Source organism: Paramisgurnus dabryanus, chromosome 1 (genome assembly GCF_030506205.2).
Source record: "Paramisgurnus dabryanus chromosome 1, PD_genome_1.1, whole genome shotgun sequence".
Lineage (NCBI taxonomy): Eukaryota > Metazoa > Chordata > Actinopteri > Cypriniformes > Cobitidae > Paramisgurnus > Paramisgurnus dabryanus.
The window spans coordinates 26,595,936-26,610,737 of record NC_133337.1 but is presented as its reverse complement, the minus strand read 5'-3'; the positions used below and the strand labels follow the sequence as shown (position 1 = coordinate 26,610,737).

Below are 14,802 nucleotides of genomic sequence, written 5' to 3'. Positions count from 1 at the left end.
AGAATTAAGATTGTTCTGCACCAAACGCTATAATGCTTTTGTGTTAGTGGACTGAAGCAAGTAGATAACAAATTTGGACCGAGGCCATGAACAAAGACAAAATGAGTTTTAACAGCATCACTTTGAGAACTGCAAGGGTGCAATTTTTAAATCTTTCTTAGGCCAAGCCTGGGGAATTTCCAGCAAAAATGCAATCCTCATCATAATATAACTGAACCAGAGAGACATTTATCAACATCAAATAATCTAATATCCTCAGAAAAACAATATTTCTGCTCACTTTACATCAAATGGCTTTCAAAGTATGGATTTATCGGGAAAACATATCTGTTTTATAGAGCAATAAATTGAATCTTTCAAACACTGACCTGAGGGACCTTTCCTGTGGGCAACTTATATTGATTGAACCTGCAACCTTTAATTTCTCATTACCTCCTCTTACTAACACCTGGCTTATTGAATTGTGTGAGATTGCCCTCTAGTGTCTGTGAAATGGATTACAAAGACTACAAAAACAAAACACAAACAACATAGCAAGCAATTTTGAGTTTAAAAGGCCAGAGGTCTAGGCTAAAACAATGCAAAATTTGGACTGTCAGTGAAATTGAACAGACATCTAACCATACATGTAGCCTATAAATAAATAAATGAAAACAAACAGCTTGTGATCAATGTTGACTTCGCTTGCATGATGGAATATCAAATATATCACAAGTTATTCTGGCTAAAACCACATGTAACCAAATTCAGGTTTATTTCGGATAGAAGTGGGTTACTTATAACCAGACTATATCAGGTCTATACCAAGACGTGAAATGACGACTATCCTATATGACAAAAAATTAATTTCTCTGGCAAAAAATATAAATATATGCTAAATACATTTTATAGAAAGTAAAGCTTATTTAAATATATTTTGGAATTTAAAAATATCTTTGGTTTTAACCTTCATAACATATATTTCCAAATGTTTTTCATACAATACCAACCCAAGCAAAAATATATTTTTCTTAGCCAAAATATAAAAGTTTGTATAAAATGTATAAACTATAAGTAAAAAATGTATAAGTATTTATATAATTATAATTATATATTTTGCAGTTAAAAATATATAATATAAAATTATTATAAAATAAATTATATTTATATTTACAGGTTTGTAACACACAAAGTTTTTCTTTCATGTGATGTGAATATAAATGCTTTAAAATGATAATTTTTAAAAATATATATTTCAAAATATACAAAAAATTGCCAAAAAATAAATACATTTTTGTAAATATTTTTCAGTAGGCTACAGATATTTTTTGGCCATTTTTTTTTTCGAAATATATTTAAAATTATATTTGAAAATAATTTTACTTGCTCTATTATATGATAAACTAAAATAAAATGTTGCTAACATTAAGCCTTGTATACATATCTACTGTAAGTTTTAAGTACTAGTACAATACTTTAAAACCTCAATAAAAATTTCAAATTATAAACATGAAACAAAATCAATAAACAAAATCAAGCATAGCAATTAAAACTTTAATATGCCAGCACAGTTTTACCAAACAGTAGGTTAAAATATCAAACAATTATTAGTGTCTCTTCATACATTTCTATTTTAAATCCATACATATAAAATCACTATAAAATGTCGCTCTGTTGTGTCACTGTAAAAACTGTGGGTTTTCAAACATTCACATGCTTTAACGGCTTTGGCTACACCGCTTGGTACAAAAATCTCATCTAACCAATCACATAACTCGGTCTGCAGGGCGTCGGGCCACTTGCGACCGGTTCAGACCCAGTGTGAGCTAAAAAAACATCTCTAACTTAAACTAAGCCTTTGACCAGGACTGCCTGATCCAGACTCGTTTAGGGTTTAAGAGACAACATTGTGTTATTCCATCATAAAAATAAGACCAGTTTTAGCAGTAGATAAAAAGATTAAATAAATGATCTGTTAACTTATGGTCCTGACAATAATTTCACTAACAAGGTGGCTTTGATGTAAAATCGCATGTTAGTTCAGTTCTACTTTCCATCACACGTTGACTAATCTCACAACCTAAAAACAACGTAGTACAAAACAGGTTAGGGTGCGTAAGCCATTGTGTGAACTGAACTCATAATAAGTGTGCTTACATGCACCAGTTATGCGCAATAACCCAACAGTGTATTATCGGTCATAAATGCAAATATTGATTTAGAAATATTGATCAACACATTCAATGTATGGGTGTAACCCAAATGATTTTCGAATCTCATGTAAACGCATTATTGTTTGCATTGTCAAAACTTTATCAGCATTGTATTGCACATGTAAACACACTCGGTGTCTCTTTGGATAAAGCGTATATGGAAGACAACTGGCGCAGGATTTTGCCAATATCAGAGGTCTTGATTGCTTGTAAAAACGTATCATCATAAAGGTCAGGCACGGGGCGTTGTCGGTGAGTCCCGTCTCATTTATTGGAGTCTTTGAATAGTCAGGCAGGTCTTTTTTAAGGCACTGTGACGTGGAAAGGGCTTCCGGGCACCATCTCTTCACCCCACTTGACTATCAGTATGTAGTCTCCTTTTTCCTTCACTGTGTATGTGACATTGTACATTCTGTTGCCCATGTGTTTGACATAAACTTCCTCACATGGAGTTTTTGGCCCGTGCACTCCTACCATCAACATGTTTGTCCCTGCGAGGTGAAAATAAAGCCATTATGTATGTTATATATTGTAATATGGTATATAATGTAGTATATATATATATATATATATATATATATATATAATGTGTGTGTGTGTGTGTGTGTGTGTGTGTGTGTGTGTGTGTGTGTGTTATTGTACCTGCTTTACTGCAGTCCACCGTGAAGGTGTTCTTCTGACCAATGAAGGCTTTGGAGAGTCCAGCCCCCCTCGAGATCACCTTACTGGCATCGGATGAAAACTTCGGCAGAGAGGAGAAAGATCCGGCCACTGAGGATGATTTTGTGACCGTCTCCACCAGTACTGATGAGGTCTCGTGTAGAGAGTGTCCGCCGGACAAACGTGCACCTGGAGAATGTAATATTAATTATTTATAGTTAATAAACATTTATATTTCACATTAAGGGATTTCGCAGACAGTCTTACTACTGTGGGTTTACACCAGACGCGAGTTCAACAATTTGCGCAAGTAGATTAATGACGCAATATGGGCGGCACGTTTGCCGCGAAAACACACACTATCCGCCTCAAACGCGTCTTCGCCCAAGTTGAAAATATTCGACTCGACACGAAGTTAAATCCCGCAAGTAATCTAGAGTGAGTAATGCGATGCCCCGCGTTTGGTGTGTACGTAGCATGACTTTGGCGTCAAATTCGCATCTAACGCGTCTAGTTTGCGCTTGAACGTTGTGAGTTAACTCGCATTATTCACGCGTGAAAGCCGAGCTTGAAATTCTAGTCATTTAGGAAATTCGAGTCATGGGAGGGGCTTCTGCGACTCCGCTCACTTCCTGTAATCACGTCACTAGTACAGCAAGCTCCAGATTGGTTAACGCAGGAGGTTTTTTCGCCAAAGTTAAAAATTTTTAACTTGCAACTCTCAATTCGCGAACTAGACACGCGAATGAGGTGGAATCACATCTACCGCGCAACGCTAAACGCCTCATTCGGGCCGTGAGACCTCCAGACGCGCGTCAATGCGTTGTAACATTGACTAAACATTGAAATCACTTGCGCTTGACACCTCTACCACAGCTGGTGTGAATGCAGCATTATCCTACACAGGCTAATTTCTGCATATCCTGAAATGCGCATCTGCTGTGTCCACTAGGGGCGCTTTTATGGCGTTTTGATGTGGGTTCATTCATGGTTACAGAGCTGACAATACAAAACATTACAGGCATATATTCTTTAGTTCACGCTTGTGTTACTATGGTGCAAAATGTCTGAAGGTGATACTGTCAGGACTGATCATGTTTGGCCAAGCTATGTGACAAACTTGTTTAATTGAAATTAAAACTTATGTACTGTAAGTCACTAAAGCATGTCGCACGTTTGTGTGCATATGATCATAAAAATACATACCAATATGCACAAATCTAAATAACAAAAATGAGATGAAATTTGTATACATGTCTGTTTCGTAACTTTAAAATAATTTTTGCGTCAAAACGGACAGAAACTAAACGCCTCTAGTGGTCATTACGTCAAAAGATGCAGCGATATGTACCAGGAGAAACGTATTTCAGGTTACGCAGAAAGATCGGTTCCTTATTTTGAAGATGATATAATTAAACAGTGAATAAAAATAAACCATTCATTCTCAGAAAGGATTGTCCGGCTCATATTTCAAAAATACTAATTTTATTTGCATAGTTTATTTCTTAAACAAGTTTATGCTCAGTCACTGGTCTGTTTCATTAATCTCCATATTTTTCAAAAGCTTATTTGTTTTCAAATCCACTTCAACATATTGCATTATAATCCTGACTGATCATATAATCTCATAATTATGTTTACCCATCTCAGCACAGCTGCTGTAAATCTCATCATGCTTTGCTGAGCTATTTACCGTGATTTATTATGTAACATAGCAATAAAAGTTCATAAATTTAGAGAAAATCTATTTCATTTATAATCACACAACTTGGATTGCTGGAATTGGATATAACAACATAAACACAGAAGAAACGCTTAATGTTAAGTCTCTTGCACAGGGGGCACAATGGTAATAAATCATGGAGAAGTTTAAACCTCAAAGTTTTGGGTTACATGCCATGATTATTAAAGGGGTCATATAATGCGATTTCATGGTTTCCTTTGCGTATAAAGTGTTAAATGCTGTTTGTGCGTATAGACGATCCGTAAAGTCGCAAAGATTTAAGTCTAAAGCCCATAGCAATTCTTTCTAAAAGTGACGGCTCATCCACGCCTTCCTAAAATGCCTCATTCAAACACGCCAAATGTATACGCAAAGAATTTTATTTTCGCTGTGGTATTAATGCCGGCACTGCCGTGTCGTGGAGACGCTGTGCTTTGGGAGCTGAAATTCCAAATAGGTAACATTTCCATTACACGCTTGGGGTATTCAGCCAATATCAATGCACTGAATAGCTGGCCAATCAGCTTTGTAAACATCTATGCATTTCAGAAAAGTGGGACATAGAAGAGCAACAATAATGCACAAGTAAAAACAATGTGTTTTTTTGAACCATAATCCGCGTAAACACATTGCATGTCATTGCATATCTGCTGTTAAGTGCAATGTAGTGCATGATCTCTCACCAGTGACTTTGGCTTTAAAGGGGCTGCCCACGATATGCTGTGGTCCTCCGTATTTGATAGAGATGAGGTAGCTGCCGGGAGCCATGGGTGTGTAGGTGACCTTGTACCCTTCGGGACACTCCTGACAATCCATCTTTACCTTCGACGGACCATCGATTGTGACAGACAGAGCCCCTGACCCAGCGTTACACGTGTTCACAATGAAGTCTGAAGGCACGCCTGTGTAAACAAGAAGATTATGGATTTATCTTAAGACTTGTGTTGACTACCTTAATATCACGTACAACATATGAGTGATCACACACCTGTAGTTCCTCCCTCCAATCCAGGGCCAAAAGCTGTCACCATTCCGGGATCTCCGGCCTGGCCGGGTTCTCCAACGCGGATTTTGAAGGGGCTCCCCGGGATGTGACTTCCATTAAAACGGACATCGATGGAGTGGACGCCGTTCTCCCGTGGAATAAACCGTATTGCGTGTTTATCTGCGCACACAGACATACAATATTCAAGTTAATGTTCCAAGATCAAATGATTTCCCAGTCTTGAAAAAGCAAACACTAGCAATTGAGAGACATTAAATATGAACTTTATGCTCACCATTGTCTAGTTCAGTGATGTAACACTCCTCCACTGCTCCAGAAGGTGTGTGCACCTTAGCGTCAATCGCTCCTCTCGCTCCATTCAGTTGCACGGCGAACGAAGCCTCCTGATTCACCTTGAGACCCATTTCCTGAAGACAGAAATGATTTGAGTTAGTAACCATTAACTAAGCAGCTCTGATTCTTAACCTGATCATTGTACAGATTATCAGTTTAAAGACAACACTCAAGATCACAAAGGCCACCATAAAAATTGCTCAAAGCTTATTCTTCTCGCTGCGTGTACACCTGTCTCGTTTAATGATAAGTTGAGTTTTCTGCTCTCCATCAAGAGCCCTTACAAGCTCTCAGTGTCTGGTGATAAAGTATCTGCCATCCATACTCAAGGAGTCCCTAAACCTGCGTCTGAGAAATTGTGTTTCATGGGAAATCACTCACTTGCAGGCTGGTGACGGTAAGCAGGCGGGCGTCGTCTGACAGCGATGCAACAGGAACAATGAAGGGGCTGTCGGGGATGTGCTCATCGTTAAATTTGATCGACACCTCGTAGTCGCCTGTTATTAAATGTATGAATGAGGGTTAAATCAATCTGTAACATTGTAAACTAGGCTGAAGAGTATACAAGTCTTACCAGGTTCCTGTACGACATAGGCCACACCGCACGATCCGTCCTTTCTGTCCTCGAAGGAAATTTCGGCTTTGCTGGGCCCTTCGACAGCTATGGACAAACCACCAGCGCCAGCCTCACGGGTCCAGATGCTGAATTCGGCTAACCAACACAAATACACACAGAAGTCGATCAAAATGTCATTTTCAACACAGCTCTGACTATAAGTGGTGACCCGCCCTTGCCAAATTTTTGGTGCAGCTTTAAATATTTACTCATCCTCATGTTAATTCTTAACCCTTACATACTACAATTTTAATTGTCTTACCAGGAACTCCTGCCACTCCTCTGTCCAATCCAGTACCACCGGCTCGAACCTTATGGGCACCTCCCTCTCCCAGAGGGCCCACGGTGAACTGGAAGGGGCTGCCGGGGACATGCTGGCCCCTATATTTGACATTGACGGTGTGAGCTCCCATTTCTTGAGGTACGAAGCGCACGCTGTAGGCGCTGTCTTCTCCTTCTATGATCTCAGCATCTTCCGTCTTTCCACTTGGGCTTGTCACCTGTGCCGTCATTTCCTGAGTACCTGACTCACCTGAGATAGAGAGAGGTGATAAAGAAAGAGAGTCAAATGAGAAAGTAAGAAAGACAGAAGAGTGAAAGACAGAGAGAGTCTGGGAGTCATATAAGACATTTCTTATAAAAGTCAAGGCCCGTCTACAACTATAAAATCTGTTTTATTTTTGGCTGTATTGACCACACAGCTCAGATTTTCCATCCCATTTCTTTCTCCGTCGTAAATGTCCGTAATGGAGAGGTTGCACTCATTCGCCATGAAAACTTGTAAACTTACATCATCCCACACAATTCACTAAACACATATTACAACCACACACACACACACACCATCTGATTGTCGGGCCTGGGCGCCGCTGAAAGGACTCAGGTTTTCTCTGCTCAGGAATCCACCGAAAACATCTCTGAAGGGGTCACCCCCAACTTGGGTGCTCTCCTCCACCCGCACCTCGCGTTTGGTTTCTCCCGCACGGGTCTTGCTGATCTCTGTGCGCTCGGTGCGCGTGTAGGTGTGGCTGCTGCGAGTGAAGGTTCGAGTGTGCCGTTCCTGGGCTGATACCATCTGAAACCAGTTCCCTACAGACGAGGAACCCCAAAAGAAGAGGAAAAAGGAAAGGAGACGAGAAAGAAGAAAGGGGTGAATAAGAAATGCATGCATGCCAGCAGAATGGACATTTTTTCAATTGCAACGTGTTTCTTGATCAAGAGACAGAAAGTGACATATGGCAGTGGGAATTTGTAAGAGTCAGGTGGAAGGAGAGATACTGTACAGAGAGAGATACAATGGCTTGACACTCCCTCCCCAATGCAAAAAATCCTCACCTGGGATCTTAAGGTTAAGGTCACAAGTGCTGCCCACTGTGGCGATGGAGGGCGCCTGCCTCCTTCTGGTGATGCTCTCCTTCATTCGTCCCTCACCCAGAATCTTCACCGTAAATGGACTTCCTGTGGAAATCCATAAAAAAAGAGTTTTAAAAAAGCTGTCCAGTTCAGAAAGACTTCACAAGTCTTGAATATCAAGGGCAGTGGTGTACCTGGCACGTGTTGGTCTGCAAATTTGATGTTAATGATGTAGGTTCCTGGTTCTGTGGGGCAGTAAGTCACTTTGCACGTTCCATCGTCCACATCTGAACAGTTTATGTCAACTTTGCTGGGCCCTTCGATGGACAAACCGAGACCTCCATAACCTATGGACCGGAACCAAGAGTATTAGACTTAAACCAAGCCAATGTGATCCGTTTTCTCATTCTATGCAAAACATATCTACATTATGGATGCAACATTTTATTCACCTGCACTTCTGGTGTCCACAATAAACTCGGCCACTTCAAAAGTGTGTCCTTCAATCAGACCTTTCCCAAACACCTTCACCTTACTGGCGTCTCCGATTTCCGACTGACCCACCATGATCTTGAAAGGGCTGTTGGTGACGTGTTTTCCGTTCTTCTTCACGCTGACCACGTGCTCACCCACTTCTTTAGGTGTGAAGGATATTCCTACGAGCAAACAGAAACTGGATTGAATTTCTTTGTTCAGGCTTTTTATGATACCGCCATCATATCTAACACAAAAGAAAGGTATTGACTGCATTGTACATCAAAAGCCTTTTGTGAGCCAAAAGTCGATTTCCTTTGAAATTGCAGGAAGGAGCTCTTAGTCTCCAGCTATCTGAAGGGAGGTGAGCTTCACTACATCAAAGCGTCTCAATGTTTGATTGCTCAGATGAGTCTGATGCTTTCTTGTTTTGAAAAACCTTAAAAGATTTTGTGCTTCCTCAAACATGTTTATGTTATAATTAGCTGTCTGCAAAACAAAAAAGTTTTGTTGTATCATTTGATTTGATGTGTATGTGTTTGCTCTGGGATCCAAACCCATGACGTTTTAAGTGCTAGCTGCAATGCTCCATCAATAAAGCTTTAGGAATATAGTAGTGTTGCTATGTCAGGACTCTTGAGGGTCTTTTTTGTCCAATAAAATGTAGTGACGTCTGGTGCTGGTGGACCTCGTGTAACTCACCGATGTGCCGGTTTGGGAGTCTCTTCAGCAGACAGGGCTCTTCATTGCCAGACGGGGCTCTGATGCTCGCGCTTAAAGAGCTCAGGTCCGTCTCCGTGATCTTCAGAGAAACATCTGTCGCTGTGCCAACGTTCAGCTGAGATGTCCTCATGGAATCATCACCTTACATAAAAGCAAAAACATTTATATATATTTAATTTTTCTAATATTACACTGTGCCAAAAATAACATACTGTGAAAGTACGTACTAAATTAGACAAAGTACCTGCTGCTTTATTGTTAAAACAGTAAGGTCTAAATGTATTTTCATTGTCATATATCACCTGTATGTCCTTTGACCTATGATGTAATCAGAACGGCAACTGTAATTTATGTATACATTGTACTTTTTAAACAATGAAATAACAGGAAATACATTTCTTGGTATGTAAATCACTTAAAGAGTTCATAGATTTCCCTTATTTCTGTTATATTCACTTTTTAATTTGGTCATCTGGGTGTTGTTTTTTGAATACTATGATTCGGACCAGTTTCCTCGAAAGTAGGCGATTTCAAATGTGTTGGTCGGAAACATTCGTTTTCATGTGAATTTTAAATTATTATTATTTTTAGTAATTTTGCTATAAGCATTTGTCATTTTAGTTTATTTTTAACTAATATTGCCATTTAAGTTACATTTATTTTAGTTTAGTTTTTGTTTCAGTTTAAACTTATTTTAGTTTATTGCTAAGGCAAAATTTTTGTTTAAGGTTTTCAACTACTATTTGGGCTGAAATTTTTAAATAAAAAACAGACATGTTTTAGTTTTAGTTAAAGGGAACATTGCACCAGGCTTTTTTAAGATAAAATAAATCTTTAGTGTTTCAAGAGTACGTATGTGAAGTTTTAGCTCAAAATATCATGTAGATAATTTATTATAACATGTTAAAATTGCCACTTTGTAGGTGTGCGCAAAAATGTTTTTGGTGTTTGTTCTTTTAAATGCAAATGAGCTGACCTCTGCACTAAATGTCAGTCTCATGGTTGGATAGAGCAGATTAGGGGTGGTATTATTATAAGATCCCCTTCTGACATCACAAGGGGAGACAAATTTCATTGACCTATTTTTTTTCACATGCTTGCAGAGAATGGTTTACAAAACTAAGTTACTGGGTTGATCTCTTCACTTTTTTAGGTTGATAGAAGCACTGGGGAGCCAATTATAGCACTTAAACATGGAAAAAGTCAGATTTTAATGATATGTTTCCTTCAAAAGGGATAGTTCACCCAAAAATGAAAATTCCGTCATCATTTTTTCCTACTATTTTTTTTATGAAGACAAAAGAAGATATTATGATAAATGATGGTAAGCACACAGCTGATTGTAACCATTGACTTCCATAGTAGGAAAAATGGAAGTATTGTGATAAATGATGATGAAGACATTATGATAAATGATGGTAAGCACACTGTTGATGTTACCCATTGAATTTGTTTTCCTACTATGAAAGTTAATAATTACAATCAGCTGTGTGCTTAACATCATTTATCAAAATATTTTGATTAGTGTTCATCAGAAAAAATAAATTAAAAAGAAATAAAAACAGTAAAAAAGAACAGTTAGACAACTAAGAATGAGATCTTTCTAAAGACTGCATTTGAACCTCGGGAAGCACATTGCTTAATATGAAACATAATGATAGTAATACAGTATCATTGTAATTCACTTGAACTCATAATATTAACTCAAGTTTTAAAAATAAACCGGGTGCAACCCCAGTAGTGTTGCTGAGAGCAGCGAGAGCGAAGGAGAGGGGAAACGGGTACTTCCTGTTACTAAAAATTATCTCGATCTGCCTCCAATTTTAGAAGCGTTGCACAGCTGCGGTTCTGTGGTGAACAACTCCAGGTGTAACGACGCACACACTTAACACACATTCACAATTTATAGACCTTCATAAACTCACCCATACTAAATAAAGTGATACTGAGACCTTCAGGGAGACATAACTTTGCCCCCTTTGCTCTTGCTCATCCTCTCTCTCTCTCTCTCTCTCTCTCTCTCTCTCTCTCTCTCTCTCTCTCTCTCACACACAAACACACACACACACACACACATACCCGTGATCTTAGCTGTGAAGGGGCTTCCAGCAATGTGCTTATCATCAAATTTGACAATTATGTTGTAGTCTCCTGGAGCCGTCGGCATGTAGGACACAGTGCAGGTGCCATCTTTATTATCCTTACAGCTGATCTCTGCTTTAGATGGACCCTCAACTGCCAAAGAAAGACCACCTGAGAAGAAGAAGAGAATAGAAGAAGAAGAAGGAGAAAAGATGAGAAGATACATAACAATTAGATGGTCTCTCCCTGTCTGTAAGTTATTCTTGGCAGTCTGGACCAGAATTCATGCTGATTTTCAAAAGTCTAGCAAGCATAAGACTACGCTCTTAAAAATAAAGGGTCTTTAATTTTATTTTGCTGAATGGTGGAAAAAACGTCTTCAGACTACACAAAGGTAAGAAAAGTTTATTTTTTTAAGTAATACTGACTAATAGGTTATTTGGGGAACAACTCTCTTTTGGCATTGCTTTTATTTTAAACAGTGTACAGCAATGTGACCGGCCGGGTCTCTCATTTGTTTTACCTTCTCCTGCATCTTTGGTTACGATTGTAAAGATGGCGGGTTTGTTGACCATGCCGTGACTCAGACCAGGGCCGTATGCATTCACGTGCCCACTGTTAATGGCATCGACATAGAACTGCAATGGACTTCCTAAAGGGAAATATTTAAAAAAAGATAATAAATAAAATAAATCAGTAAACTCTATTTATTAATTATACTTCATAACTTACTATAAACTGATCACTTAAAATTGTTAAGAAATGTAAAAAAAGAAATGTCATTGGAGTTTTTTAATACCTGGTATATGATTCCCCTCATATTTGATGTCCATCTCATGGAGGCCTTTCTCAGTAGGGGCGTATTTGACTGTGACGGTCCCGTCCTTGTTATCAGTGATGTTGGGGCGAGCGGTTTTACCAGAGGGCATACGCACCTCACCTGAAAGAATAAAAAGTATTGTCATTTCTTACTATGATGCCATTACATCATCTCTATGATATTAGAATATATCTAGATATGGCTTCTTTAACCCTGGAGAACCCTCGGGGTCAAATTTGGCCAATGTTAATTGATGCTACCCAAAATCTGCTCGGGTTCTCCACGGTTAAAGGTATAGTTAACAGAAAAATTATGTCATTATTTACTCCCCCAATTTAACTTGAAAATAATGAAAAATGATAATAATCAGATCTGGGGCACCATTCACTTCCACAGTATTATTTTTCCTATTATGGAAGTCTGTGGTGCCCCAGATCTGCTTGGTTACAAAAAAATTTAATAATTATCTAATTATAATATTTATGTCTTAAAGTCTGTAACAACTTGAGGGTAAGTAAAGGAATTTAATTTTTCAGTTAACTTTAAAGCCAATGTTGACATTTGAAATCATCTAAACAAACACGTCCCTACCCCAACAGAATCTGGACCTTCTTTTTATAGACCCGCCCCACACATACGCAACCCTGGCAATGATGTTGGTTAGTAGACACGCCCCTTACTGCTGATTGGCTGATTAGCTAAATCATGCACCCTTTAATGTATGTTTTCATTAGTGTTAATACCTGTAATCTCCCCCTTCTGCACTGTAAATGGAATGACCAGATTAAAGGGACGGAGCATCGGGTCCATGACGTCCGTTGCAGTGACCGGCTCTTCTGTAGCCTGGAGGACAAAGAGATTTACAGTAAGCAACACTGTATTGTTTACTAAAAACAGTGGGCGGATTTAAAATAAGTGCAGGCGAAGGTTAGTGGATGTGACATACAAATAAAACAGGGGCGAATGAGAGAAGCATGAAAAATGGACCATGTTTGTTAACACTGCGAATCCACGATCAGCCAGCAAGAACTTGTAAAAAGACGTCAGCAGCCAAGCTCATAAGAAATTAATGAAAGATGGATGAAATAAAAGGGTGATGATGAAGGCCAATGAGCAAATGTCATTTAATGTGTACCCAATGAGGGGTGTAACCCTGGTAGGGGGCGTAGGGCTGCTGTAACTGTAGTTTATCACACGGTTCCTCGATTATAGGGATGGTGTCAGATGCCTGGAGAGGGAGGTGGTCACATAGTTAGGGATTCACACTACACACATTTCAATTCAATCCGACTCTCAGAACTGGAATTGAATCGCTTAGTTGACAGATTAGTTTACACAAAAATGAAAAATTCTGTGAACTCAGTGAAAAGGTTCCTTACAATAACACAACTGCATTTAAAGGATAAGTAGGTGAGTAATCAATGATAGAATTTATCATTTTGAAGGAACTTTTTTTCAAATAGAAATATCAAAATTAATTGTAATAACAAACCATGCACTGGTAGCCTGCTACTTTGAGTCATGAACTATGAACACTTGTTATAAAATATATAGTTGTAACATATACAAAACACTAGGGCTGCATAACGATTAATCGCAACTAATCGCCTGCAGAATAAACGTTTTTGTTTACATAATGTCTGTGTAATGTGTATAATAATTATGTATATACATGCATGCATGTATGTATATATATTTAAGAAATATTTACATGTGTACATTTTTAAATTAATATTATTGCTGTGCAAAGATTAATCGCGATTAATCACTTACAAAATAAAAAGTGATTTTTTTGCATAATATATGTGTGTGTACTGTGTGTAATTATTATATATATTTAAACCCACACACACACATTTCAGAAATTGTTATTTATATATAATTATTTTTTATATATATATAATATAGAATATATAAAAATATGAATATATATATATATATATATATATATATATATAATATAGAATATATAAAAATATGAATATATATATATACACACACTTGTAAATGTTTCTTAAATACATATATGAAGGTGTGTGTGTTTGTGTGTGTGTGTGTGTGTGTGTGTGTGTGTGTGTGTGTGTGTGTGTGTGTGTGTGTGTGTGTGTGTGTGTGTGTGTGTGCGTGTGTGTGTGTATTTATATATAGATAATAATTACACACAGCACACACTTATATATTATATCATTATATTATTTTATATATTAAAATCAGTTTTATTTTGTATGCAATTAATCACGATTAATCTGGGCCCAGCACTAATTTATATATAATTTTAATATAATATAAAAAAAATTCTTGAAATTATATATGTATGTGTGTGTATTTATACTGTATAAACATAATTATTATAGACAGTACACACACATATATGGTGCAAACAAAAACTTATTCTGCAAATGATTAATTGCGATTAATCGTTATGCACCCCTACAAAACACATATTTAGTATTTCTACCCATAATGCATAAGAAGAAACAGTGCTCACCACCACATGAAAGGGACTGTTGGGAATGTGCTCTCCTCCGAAGCGGATGGTGATGACATATTTCCCGGGTTCGGGAGCGGTATAGTAGATATCAAAGGTGCCATCAGAGTTCTCCACTACGTCCACGTCTAGCTCCGCCCCATCTGGTGTTGACACCTTGCATGTGACATTTCCCTTCCCAGCGGCCTTTGCATCCACAGTGATAACCGTCTCCTCTCCGATCTGAATAGTGGGTCCAAGTCCTGAACCTAATAATGGCACAGTAGCAAATCCATTTAAAGTAAAGCCAATATACGCATCTCATTATCAGGTTTTGCATCATTATATGATCA

At 38.0% G+C, this 14,802-nt stretch overlaps 1 protein-coding gene across 10 annotated transcripts in view; it reads right to left on the bottom strand.

Annotated features, from left to right (window-relative positions):
* Positions 1–1,517: 1,517 nt before the first annotated feature.
* Positions 1,518–14,802, bottom strand: part of flncb (filamin C, gamma b (actin binding protein 280)) — a 62,948-nt gene continuing 49,663 nt past the window's right edge. For 4 of the 10 annotated variants that reach the window (XM_065289946.2, XM_065289950.2, XM_065289949.2 and 1 more), the window contains 19 exons: positions 14,471–14,718; positions 13,118–13,210; positions 12,726–12,825; positions 11,962–12,102; positions 11,686–11,814; positions 11,160–11,333; positions 9,060–9,221; positions 8,336–8,539; positions 8,078–8,230; positions 7,866–7,988; positions 7,374–7,619; positions 6,793–7,062; positions 6,489–6,626; positions 6,296–6,411; positions 5,856–5,988; positions 5,564–5,740; positions 5,259–5,477; positions 2,835–3,041; positions 1,518–2,683 (listed from right to left, as the gene is read on the bottom strand). In XM_065289946.2, coding sequence (XP_065146018.1) covers positions 2,496–2,683; positions 2,835–3,041; positions 5,259–5,477; positions 5,564–5,740; positions 5,856–5,988; positions 6,296–6,411; positions 6,489–6,626; positions 6,793–7,062; positions 7,374–7,619; positions 7,866–7,988; positions 8,078–8,230; positions 8,336–8,539; positions 9,060–9,221; positions 11,160–11,333; positions 11,686–11,814; positions 11,962–12,102; positions 12,726–12,825; positions 13,118–13,210; positions 14,471–14,718 — 3,221 coding nt within the window. In that variant the 3' untranslated portion in view covers positions 1,518–2,495. The remainder of the gene's footprint in view (positions 2,684–2,834; positions 3,042–5,258; positions 5,478–5,563; positions 5,741–5,855; positions 5,989–6,295; positions 6,412–6,488; positions 6,627–6,792; positions 7,063–7,373; positions 7,620–7,865; positions 7,989–8,077; positions 8,231–8,335; positions 8,540–9,059; positions 9,222–11,159; positions 11,334–11,685; positions 11,815–11,961; positions 12,103–12,725; positions 12,826–13,117; positions 13,211–14,470; positions 14,719–14,802) is intronic. The other 6 variants (XM_065289948.2, XM_065289951.2, XM_065289954.2 and 3 more) reach the window with 3 other exon arrangements.